The 12,254-nt window shown below is 44.7% G+C and overlaps 1 protein-coding gene across 1 annotated transcript; it reads right to left on the bottom strand.

Annotated features, from left to right (window-relative positions):
• Positions 1-9,508: 9,508 nt before the first annotated feature.
• Positions 9,509-10,753, bottom strand: LOC103928982. The gene is made up of 2 exons (XM_048577390.1): positions 10,234-10,753; positions 9,509-10,110 (listed from the first exon to the last, which is right to left on the bottom strand). Exons 1-2 carry the CDS (start codon positions 10,751-10,753, stop codon positions 9,509-9,511), a joined length of 1,122 nt encoding a protein of 373 aa, XP_048433347.1.
• Positions 10,754-12,254: the final 1,501 nt, after the last annotated feature.

The following is a 12,254-nucleotide window of genomic DNA, read 5'->3' as shown; positions in this document are numbered from 1 at the left end:
AGCAGCCACACATTGAGATAAATTTTCAAAGTATCCATTTGGAACTTGTAATTCAAATAACCATTTATGTAAAGCTCTATTATCATCATTTGACAATGTATAGCCATCTGGGTCAAAGTCGAGCTTACCATCCTCTCCTACTTTAGGAAGATATCTTTCCCTTATACCCATTTCGTGAAGATCAAGACGAGCATTTAAAGAATCATTTGTCTTACCATCAATGCTCATCATTGTGCCAATCACACTCTCAAATACATTTTTCTCGATGTGCATAACATCTAAGTTGTGACGCACGGAAAGTGTTTCCCAATAAGGTAATTGAAATCTTTGCCATAAGCATTTCAACAACACTAATAGCAGCCCAATAATCTAACCTCAGAAATACGTGATAGCTTCATTAAAATACCCAATGAGATACGTACTATTGCTTAGTTTCATGATTTAAAGGTTGTTGGTTGTTTTATGAACTTTGTCATATGTTAAAGAAACTAATTCTCTAATAATTATGTCTTATTTAGCTTTGTGTTTTCTTTATAAAATTGCAGCCACGACAACAAGAGGAATGAGTCAAAATAGAGCACCACACACTACTACTTATTCACCTACACCCTCTTCAGACCAACATGATGTTACTTAACCATCACATGATAGTGAAATACAAGAGACACAATAAACATCTAGTGAGAATCAACCTTCAAGTGTGGAAGGTACCTTATTTGTATCGGTTTTAAATGGACATTTTATTAATTGATTATTTATTAAACATATACACACATTATTATTTTATTGATTAGGTCCTACCAAAATGAAAGGTAAATAGAAGGCTAAGGGTAGAGATGGGAATGGCACTCCAATTGTAATACATGATAGGAGGTAATCAACATAAGTCATTGAAACCATGATTGTCAAAGTTAACTATTTAGATATGTTTATTGTTTTAAGCTAATTTTATTTTTACAGGATTGTACCCCAAATACTAACTATAGGGGTGCTCTTTAATCAAGTTATTAATGGGCCTTGGATTACATATAAAGATTATCCAAAAAAGAAAATGGATGAATTGTATGGTCATTTTAAGGGAACTAGATGCACATACACGTGTTCTTGAAGAAGAGGTGAAGGCTGCTTTCGAACTACATATTAAGATAAGATATGCCCATTGGGTGAGCACATTAAGGAATTCGTTTTTTTCATAAGTACAAGACTATTGGGGAGAGTTACATTAACTGCCCATCAAACGTATCTAAAGATGTTTGGTGTAAAATGTATGAAAGTTGAGAGAAGCCTTAATGGAAGGTAAAAGTTTCATTTAAGTAATATCATCTTATGATGGTTAATGTATTGTTTTCTTTAAATGTAGATGCTTAATGTGAGATGGTTAGGTTTTAGCTTTGCTTTCTTTTTCATGTGGATACAAAGTGTGCAAAATGAGTGTAGTAGGGAGCAGTCCACAATTGTGGACATCATCGGTTCTGTTCAAAAGGCAAAGTACAGAAAAGATGAGGTAAAAATACTGTGTTTATGTTTTGTTTCCATACCGTCATTCTTGCATATTTAAAATTTATTTGACCAATTTTATTTTTTTAATCTTAATAGCTTGTTGTAGTGGAATTGAACCTAGCCCGATTGATTGTTTCAAAAAGTTCCATGTGAGTAAGCGTAAGAATGATAGTGAAGAAACTTGGGCAAGTGAAAAGAGTTCTCCACAAATGCCCCCACATCTACTGTGCTGCTTGCATGGAAAGGGCAGTAGGTGTTGAAATCCCAAGCTACTTGCGTTTGTAGAGTTGTTACCCAATTTGAACTTGATATTCTTCCTTGATTTGAAGATAGACTTCTTCTAGGAAAAGGAAAATAATTGCCCCCAACACCTATTTAATTCTCCCTTAAGCAGGGGATTAAATAAATTTGGAGAAGAATCATTATTCCAACAAGAAAGAGAAGCCAGAGGATATTTTTTTCTGTCTTCTCCCCTAGCATTCTTCTTTTCTTACCTTTGTGAAGAGTCGTTTCTTGTTGTTGTTCTTCTTTTTCGTGCCGCACCAAGGTAAGAAAATTTTGAATTTTTTCTTCTTCTTGAATATTTGGGAGCCTTGGGGCTTGAAAAATTGGCTTGGTGGGTGCTAAGGATGCATGAATGGCGTGGCAGGGAGGCCACGGGCTACAAGTGGTGCGACAAGGGTGTTGGCTAGCATGGGGAGACCGGCTTAGGCTGGGTCTCCATGGCTCATGTGCTGGTGCTTGGGCAGTGGGAAGAGAAGGAGAGAGATCGGCGTGGGCCAACCTTTCTGTGAGCGGGACCTGGGCCGTGAGGCCTGGGTTTTCTTCTTGGGGCACCTTGCGCATGGAGGAGAGGAGAGGAATAAGGTGTAGGCCTCCCTTCCTGTTGGGCCACATCCGTGCGGTTTTTCTTGGGCATATATATATATATATACACGCATTCATCTTTTTTTTTTTTTTTTTTTTTTTTTCGACCTACCTTCTAAATATATATTTTTTCTTCATACTTTTTGTAGAGACTCTGAGATTTCTTCCTTCGATCACAAAAGTGACGAATATCCTCCATCTTTGTATTGTCAAGGTGGTTCGTCCAGCAAGGTGGGTTACTTTAAGGCTGGCATGTCAAGATTAATTCCGACAAACTATTTCGAGATTTTCTTGAGGCGTACAAGCATGCGATTCTGTCAAGGGTTTGCGTCAAGTGGGTGAAGGATGATAGCAGCCATGAACTATATGGAGGAGGTACCTATGCCAGGAAGAGAGCTATCAAATTCCATCCATATTACTTTTTGTTGGGATTTACTTTTCCCATGCCGCGTCTTTTCTAGGAGGTGATTTGCTCCATGAAATGTGCGCCTGCTCAGTGCTCCCCAAATGCAGTTCATGCGCTGGTAGGATTCTCAAACTTGAACAAGTTCTTGAGATTGGCTTGACCATAAATGAGGTTTGGTACTTCTTTGAGATCGGCCACAAGGAGGGTGTGGGGCAGCTGAGATCTTGCCATAGGTTGTTTGATGCATCTAGCAAAGGTGACCATGAGTGGACAAGAGATACCTTAGAGGTGAGTGGAGAGTGGGAGTCTGACTTTTCTCCTCAGTTGCGTGTCCCAACTACCTTTATCTGTGGTAAGTGAACTTCTTCATTCCTGTCCTGCTTGAAATTTCGTTGAGCTGCTCCTTCTCTTTAATTTTTTAATCGTATTTCTTACTTTGTGTAGATTCGGAGTTTGGCTCAACTCTAAGGACTTCAAAGGATATGAAGAAAGTGCACGTTGCCTTGGGCATTCCAGTTGAGTATCGTGAGTGGTGCTGGCTGCTCAGCCCTTTTCGCTGGGACAAAGGTGGCCTGCCCCTGCGGGAAGAGATAAAGCGGATAAAGGACGATGTGTTGGCTCTCCCGATCGCTGCTATAGAGCTTGCTACCAATGGTGGTGGAAAGAAGAGGTCTTCCTCACCTGCTTCTGAGCCTTTGGTTGAGAAAAAGCCAAGAACTTCTTCTGCTGCTCGTGGAAGTTCGTCTACTGCTGAGAAGCTTGTTATTGATCTAACTTCCCTCAAGGGGGTGAAGATGACCATTGAGCCTAAGCCTGTGAAACCTGTTGCTCCGAAGGTGACTGTATCCATTGATGAAAGACTTGCCCATCAGAAAAGTTCGGTGGTGCCTCCGGTGTCTAGGTTTGTATCGAAGCATCAATTGGGAGCTAAGTTTGGCTCTGCTTCTGAGAGGCTCACTGCTATGAAGAGCAAGTGACTGACTCATCTACTGAGAATGGGAAATCTGTTCACACGAGCAGTTAAGAGAGATCCACTAAGTCTGAGGCTGGAGAGCTTCTCGAAGTTTATGCCCTGCTGAAAGCTGACCTACTTGAGGACGTTGATACATGCGCCAAGTTTGTTGATAGTGTTGGGAAAGTTGTCGTCCGTTCAGACTCTTTTGTGAAATGTTCTACCTACTTGAGGAGGTCCTCCCTAATTGCTACAATGCATAAGACTTTGATCTTGGCAGCTGAGTCTATGCGCGTTGATCAGGATGTTGTCAAGTGTGCTAAGGTGGTCGAAGTGGCGTTGGTGGCTCAGCTTCTCTCAGCTGCTGAAAAGATCAAGAAACTCGAATCTGTACTCACAATTTTGAAGGGGTCTAATGTCTCTGCCTCCACTTCTTTGTAGTTAGAGATCGCTCGTGAGGAGACCATTTATTTGAATGCTAGGCTTAGTGCGACTCGGGCAATGTTGGAAACTACAGAGAAGGAAATCAGTCATGTTTCTTCGGTGGTCAGGGACCTTGAGCGTGTCAATTCGGAGCTACGATCTGCTTATTTTTCCAAGGACGAGAAGCTTATCTTCCTGCATGATGAAGTGTCTCATCTCAAAGAGATTGTTAGTAAGCTTGAGTCCAAGGAAGTGGATCTGCAAGGTGCGTTGTCTGCTAGTGTGAACCTAAAAAATGAGCTGGATAAGCTGCAAGGTGCTCATATTGGGCTTGTTGAGAAGATTGCGTGGCTAAAGAATGAGAAAGTTGGTCACGAAGTGGCGCTTGCTTCTTGTCAAGCCGATTTCTACAAACTTGGCTATATAAACCATCTTCAGGGCAAGCCGTCAGATTATGAGTTTTCCGAGAAGGACTTTGAGATTTTCTTTATTTCTCCAGTTGATCTGCTTGATTTCACATTTGAGGCTGCCTTTGGTGAAGCAGCTGAAGGTCAAGCAATCCAAGCAGAGGCGGCTGAGGATGAGCTGATAGAAGCTTTAGCTACTAGGAATGGCACGGCTGCCAAAGGCATGGTAGTCGAGGAACCAGTGGTTGCACAGGCTACCAAGGAGTAGTCTTTTTGCTTAGACTTAAGAGTTTTCTTATTTTCCTTTTTGTTATGTTTTGCTTGGACTTTGTTGGCCTTCGAGCTGGTTTATCAATTTGTTAGAAATTTAATAAACAACTTTCCTTATTTTTGCTTCATCCTCCTATTTCGCCATGTCTTTTGCAAAAATTTACCGTAGGATGGGCGGCTGGGTGAACTTACTTCAATGAAGTAGTTCATCCCACGTCGTCACTTAGGTTTTAGTTTTAACTTCAGGGCTTCGGGAGCCTTGCCTACTTAAGGCATCTTGCAAAACTTTATCATAGAACGGGTAGTCGAATGGGCTACTCCAATGAAACAATTGACTCGTGCAGTCACTTTAGGCTTCAGTTTTGGCTTTGGGGCTTCTAAAGCTTTACCTGCAAAAGGAAGAAATGCGGGATTTCCAACTTATAGAGCCGACGGTCGAACTCGGTGTCACCATAGGAGGTAGGCCAGTTCGAGTAGCTACTATAGTTATGAATCTCGGTTTTAGGTAGCTTCATGAGCTTTAGCCCTCCCAGGGCATGTTGCAAGATTTTTGAGTTAGAGAGCCATCAGTCGGACTCGTGCTTCTTGTAAGAAACATAGGAGGTCCGTGTAGTTGCTATAGTCGTGACACTTGACTTTAGTGGCTTCTTGAGCTTCTAGCCTTCCTGGGGCATGTTGCGAGATTTTTGAGTTATAGAGTCGTTGGCCGGATTTGTGCCTCTCGTAGGAAGCAAAGGAGGTCCGCGTAGCTGCTATAGTTGTGGCACTCGACTTTGTGGCTTCGTGAGCTTTGGCCCTCCTAGGGCATGTTGTGAGATTTTTTACTTATAGAGCCATCGGCTAGACTCATGCCTTCGTAAGAAGCGGAGAAGGTATGTGTAGCTGCTATAGTCATGACATTCGACTTTGTGAATTCTTGAGCCTTGGCCCTCATGGGGCATGTTGCGAGATTTTTGACTTAGAGAGCCGTCGGCCGGACTCGTGCTTCTCTTTGGAAGCAGAAGATATCTGCGTAACTACTATGGTCATGACACTCAACTTTGTGGCTTCTTGAGCCTTGGCCTTCCCGGGGCACGATGCGAGATTTTTAACTTATAAAGCTATCGGCTGGACTCCAGCTTGCAGGGCAACGGGTGTTTTCTGCTTATTGCAAGAAATGGTCAATTTGTTTATGCATTTGGCCCAGGCTTGCGAATAGTTCCTTCAATCTTCATGGAAAAATAAAGGCTCTTATTGACTTTGCTCATAAGCAATAATGTCATAACAATTGATAATCCTAGGCATATGAGGTCTCTGTCCGTCGAACTGCTTGAGTTTTCAAACTTTTTTGTCTTGAACAGGGTCCAAGGAATGGTAGGAGGTCACACGTAGTACCTTCTTAAGTTGTAGGCATTCCACTGCTTGTCGATTTCTTTGTCATTCATAGTGGTGAGGGTGTAGCACTCGGCTGATTTTGTACGGACCTTCCCAGATGGGAGCCATCTTTTTGGAGCCTTCCCGTCGGGCGATGATGAAGGCTTTTCTGAAGACTAAGTGCTGGAACTGCCGAATTTTTGCCCTTTTGTTGTGGCTGAAGAGGAGATGTTGCTAATAGGCCACAATGCGGGTGATAACCTTCTCGCGCTCCTCCTCTACCAGGTCTAAGTTGGTGGCCATCTCCTTTTTGTTCTGCTCAAGGTTCAGTAGTATAGTGTTGATGCTTGGCACTACGACGTTGGGAGGAATGATTGCCTCAGAACCATATGCCAAGGAGAATGGAGTTTCGTCGGTTGTTTGCCTTTTGGTGGTGCGATATACCCATAGATCACTGGGAAGCTCATCTAGCCACTTGCCCTTCTTGTTTGAAAGGGTCTTCTTAAGGCAATCAAGGATGGTTTTGTTAGATGCCTCGGCCAACCTGTTACCCTGTGGATATTAGGGTCTTAACATGTGTTACTTGATGCCATACTTTTTGAAAACTTCACCAAGTCTTTGCCCATGAATTGTGGACCATTGTGGGTGACGATAGAGTGTGGGATGCCGAAGCGGTAGATGATGTTCTTCCATATGAAGCGCTCTATGTTCGTCTAGGTAGTTGTGGTCATGGGTTCGACTTTGACCTATTTTGTGAAGTAGTTGGTAGCTACAATCATCATGCCTCTACCCCCAGTAGCAGTAGCATTGGTCCTACCAAGTTGGTCGCCCATTGCATGAATGGTCATAGGCTTGTCTGCGGGTGGAGTTGGTTAGCAGGTAGTGCAGGCACGAGCTTGAAACGCTAGCAGCTGTCGTACGTTTGTGCATACTCCTTAACGTCTTAATGCATGGTTGGCCAATAATAGCCAGCGTTGAGAGCTTTTTGCGCCAAGGAACAGCGTCTAAAGTGGTTTCCACAAGCGCCTTCGTGGATTGAGCTAAGAATCTTCAGGTTGTTAGGAGGCGATAAGCAACGAAGATGTGGTCCTAAAAAAGATCTTCGAACGAGCATGCCATTCTAGATGTAGTAGCGTGCTGCCTTCATTTGGAGCTTCCTAGATTGCAATCTATCTGTAAGGAGTGTTCCATTGATTATGTAGTCGATGATGGGATCTTGCCAACTCGGGGCTGTGTGTGCCACCTCGATTGCTGGTTCCTCATCTATGTTTGACTTTTCAGAGTACTCGACTGGGATGGAGCGCCTGAGCTGATGGTTTAGCGTAGAGCCTAGGCTTGCTAGTGCATCTACATGGACATTTTCTGCTTGTGAAACCTAAGTGAATGTGTATGTCTGGAACGTCGCTAGTTGCTCTCGTACCTTTTCGAGGTATTGGGCCATCCTTGGATACTTTGCTGTGTACCCCCCTTGAGGTTTGGTTGGTGATCAGTTGGGAATCGGAATATATTGCAAGCTTCTTCACCACTAGGTCTTTTGCCAATCAAAGACCTACTAGTAAGGCTTTATACTCCGCTTCATTGTTTGATGATTTAAAGCTCAGAGTGATCGCCTCATCGAGCATCGAATCGTCTAAGGTAGTAAAAACTAGACCTGCTCCTGATCCTTGATGGTTGGATGATCCATCAACTAGCAAATGCCAAAAAATCTCTATCTGGTGGGGCAGGTATGGCTATGGCATGCTCGGCTACCTCTGGGGTACTTTCGGGCTATGTTGTTACATCTTTCAAGCTTTGGGTGAATTCTGCTATGAAGTCTGCTAATAATTGGGCTTTTATCGCTATGCAGGGTTGGTATGCTAGGCCGTATCGACCAAGTTCCAACACCCACTTTATGACTCGTTAAGAAGTGTCTAGGATGTGTAAGACTGATCGTAGTGGGTACTAGGTCATGACGATGACTGGATGCCCTTGAAAGTAGGGTCTGAGCTTCCGAGCTGCAACAACTAGTGTCAAATTAGTTTTTCAATCTTTAGGTATCTGGTTTCTGTATCGATGAGAGCTTTGGATATGTAGAATATAGGCAATTGGGCCTCTAGCTCTTCTTGTATGAGGGCAGAGCTCACTACTACTTCTAATACCGCCAGATAGATGTATAGGTTCTCTGCTGCTTCCAGTTTGGATAGTAGTGGAGGTGATGTCAAGTATTGCTTCAGGTCCTGAAACGCTTTCTCGCACTCATCGTCCTATTTATCCTTCTGCGCCTTTTTGATTGCCTTGTAGAAAGGCTTGCATCGGTTGGTAGATTGCGAAAGGAAGTGATTGAGTGCGGGCATTCATTTGGTCAGACCTTGGATCTCTTTCAGAGTTTGGGTGATTTCATGTCCAGGATCACTTTGATCTTCCTTGGATGAGCCTTGATTTCTCGTTGGGTTACAAAGTACCCTAAGAATCGGCCTGAGAAGACGCCAAATGTGCACTTGGCTAGGTTGAGCTTTATGTTGTATTCTAGGATAATAGCAAAAGTTTCTGCCAAGTTGCAAATGTGGTCTAACTGCTACTTGCCCTTTACCATGATGTCGTCGACTTAGACTTCCATGGTGGCTCCGATTTGCTTCTTGAACATTGTGTTTACGAGTCGCTGGTAGGTTGCTTCTGCCTTCTTAAGGCCAAAAGGCATGACCTTATAGCATTATGTGCCTTGCTCGATCACAAATGCAGTATTTTCTTTATTAGGCTTGTGCATGGCAATCTGGTTATAGCCTGAGTATGCGTCCAAGAAGTTGAGCAGCTAGTTCCCGATGTTGAGTCAACGAGCAAGTTGATTTGCGGAACTAAATACTTGTCTTTAGGGCATGCCTTATTGAGGTCGGTGTAATCCATGCATATTCTTCATTTGCCCTTTTCTTTTTTCATTACTAGCACAATGTTAGCTAGCCATGCTGAGTGTGCCACTTCCTCAATAAATCTAGCCTTTAGTAACTTGTTGATCTCTGCTTCAATAATCGCTACTCACTCGGGTGTGAAATATCACCTTTTTTGGATCGCAGGTTTGGCAACGTGATAGACATGTAGCTTGTGACAAGCTATCGTTGGATCAATGTCCGGCATGTCAGAGGGTGACCATGCGAAGACATCGCGATTTTCCCTAAGGAAAGCCATAAGCTGTTCCTTCTCTGCTGAGCTCAGACATGAGCTGATTCTAGCCGTCTTTTCCAGATGGTGGCGGTCAAGAATGATGTCCTTGGCGTCTTCTTCGATTTTCCATCCTGATTCATCTTACAGGGCATTACCGACCTTAACGCCATCTTCTTGACCTGTCTGCTGTAATTGCTATTTGGCGGAGGTGGAGTTGTCTTTCCGCACTTCAACCGCTACTACTAGGGCGAAAGACTTATTCTTCGACTCCTTGAGAACTTGTAAACTGCATCGCCTGGACATGGCCTGGTCGCCTTTGATTTCTCCGACTGTTCCTCTTGGGATGCAAAATCGGATCTTCTGGTACTCGATCGAGGTTACAGCTCCAATCTTCACTAGCCATGGTCCACCCAATATCCCATTATGAAGAGATGGGTCCCTAACAAGCATGAAGGTCTGCGATGAAACAATTGATAGGTTAGTTACATAGAGTGTGATAGTGTCAATGGCAGTTAAGGTGAGCTCGTTGAATCCGATCAAGACCTCTGCTTTACGTTGGATTGTGTTTTCCAAACCCATTTTCCAGATGACTGACAGTTGTAGGAGGTTGACTGAGCTGCCGTTATCCACCATGACTCTGTCAACGATGGCATGGGCCAATTGTACAGAAATCACCAGGGCATCAATGTCCTGCTCAGTGAAGTCGACGATTGGTCCGAGTACATCATCTATGGCTTGAACCTGATTGACCGATCTTGCCTGCTGGAACTTCCTCTTCTTGGACTTATTGGTGGCCTCTAGATGCTCAGATTCGGTAAAGATTCCGTTGATTCAGATTGTCTTAGTTGGGGGTTCGGCATCGGCATTTGCTTCTCGCTTTGGCCGGGCAGCTGGTCTGTCAACATACTGGTCTCACTTGCCTTCTTTCACAAGTTGCTCAAGGTACTTCCTCCATGTGATGCAATCATTGGTTGTGTGCCCAGGACCTCTGTAGAATGCGCAATATTTGGTCTGGTCCATCTTAGAGGTGTCATTTTTTAAAGGTGGCGATAACTTGAACCATGGCTTATCCTTAAGGTTGCGAAGGATCAAGCTGATTGGGACTGAGAACCTGGTGTACGTCTTGGGTGCTGCGCCCCTCTTAGCGGGGGTTTGGTCTCTACCTGGCTTGCTTTTGTTATCGAGCAGTTTGTTGCTTTCCTTTTTTTGAGTCAATTTCGCGTCTTTGTGCATCTGCTCAAGCGGTTTCTGGGAGCGTTTTTCTTCGTCCCAGAAGGAGTGTTTTTCTACGAAAGCATAAGAGTTTACCAGGGTCAGGTTCTCGCCCATAATCAATTCTTCGAAAAGTGAGTGATCTGCTAGGAGTCTTTTTCGGAAAGATGAACATACGATGCTATCATCGCATCCGACAATCTTTCTTCGCCTTGAATCTCTTGACATAGATGCGGAGTTACTCCTTCTGATCCTTTTTCATGCTGAAAAGGTGGTCAGACCTCTTCTTAATCGAGTGGTAAGACGAATATTCCTTAGTGAAAACCAAGGAAAGTTCATCAAAGTTTCGGATTGAACGTGGCGGCAGGGTGTAGAACCAATCTTGTGCTTCACCTTGTAGCGTTGTGGCAAAGATCTTGCACATGAAAGCGTCATTATTGGCATAGAGGGTCATGGCACTTCGGTAATGTATCAAGTGGCTGTCTGGATCTTCATCTCCGCTAAACCAGGCGAAATGTGGCGGGTTGAACTTCTGCGGTGGCTCCGTCCACTTGATCTCGTCTGTAAAGGGTGACCTGCTCAGGTTGGCCACGTCTCTATAGAAGGCATCGTTGGTAGTGTTAATGCGCTAGAATCCGCGCAACTACTTTGCTACGAGCCTTTGTACTTCCTCCTGGATTTACGCCTGGTGGCCTAGTCTATGTTGCTTTTCGGCATGTCCTGCTCATTTGTACTGCGATCGCAGTGCACGTGGTTCTCGCTGTGCTACTCACCATCATGCCTAGTGGGGGCTGCCAGTGGAACTTGAATTGGACTGCTCACGTGCTCTTCTCTATACGTCATGCGGCTGCCTACTCCATTGCTTTGTAGGAGAATCTCCTTGTGGGCCTAGCCATGTGTGGACGCTTCTTCTAGAAGGTCTTGAGTGCTCATTGAAGTGTGGACCCAACCTCGAATGCACACTGACTCGTGGGCCAAGACAGGAATGAACGCTTCTCTGCGCATCTAGGAGGTAAAAGATGTTTCCCTGAGGGCCTAAATAAGAGTGTACATTACCCGAACACTCGGTTTGTGCTGGGCTGAGCAGCTATTTGCCGAGACATCGTTGGAATAAGTCGCGTTCTTCTGCCCTTGTCCTACTTTGGGACACCTCATATGGGGCACACTGCATCTCGATGTGCTCGAGGAGTTGGTTGACCAAGGTGGTCTGCTGCGCGGGGGCGTTTGTCAAATTAACGACCTGCTGAGGCAAGTGGTGCTCGCCATTTGGATTTGAAGAGTCCGAATAATGGGTGTCTCCATGCGTGGTGGAAGTATAGTGAACTGTAGGTACAAGGCTTAAGCCCAGAGCAGGCAACCATGCAGAAAAGTGGGCTGTAAGTAACCTTAAGTTGATCGTAGAACCTATGGTCGGAATATGGACTGCTGGAGGTGGCCTTGGAATGGGTTGGGCCACAGGTCGGGTATTAGAGCGGGCCACAAGGTGCGTTGGACCAGCGCCTACTCACCTTGGATCTACATGGCCTTAGGCCATCCTGGCCGTTGGGCTGCCATATCTTGGCCTACTAGCTGAGTCGCTTGAGCTTGGGCCTGCAGCTTAGGGTTTGGTGGGAGTGGTGCCGTGGCCTGGTGGCCTTGCTGCGGCTGTTGGGTCACGGCAAAGGTGATGCTCCGTGGCGGTAGGGCTCCTCCTGTCGTCATGTTGAGCCTTGAGGATCTTCGTCGTGGG

Source organism: the organism of the source record quoted next, unplaced genomic scaffold, assembly GCF_019419815.1.
Source record: "Pyrus x bretschneideri cultivar Hongxiangsu unplaced genomic scaffold, Pyrus_bretschneideri_v1 Contig110, whole genome shotgun sequence".
Lineage (NCBI taxonomy): Eukaryota > Viridiplantae > Streptophyta > Magnoliopsida > Rosales > Rosaceae > Pyrus > Pyrus x bretschneideri.
This window is presented reverse-complemented; position numbering and strand designations above follow the sequence as displayed.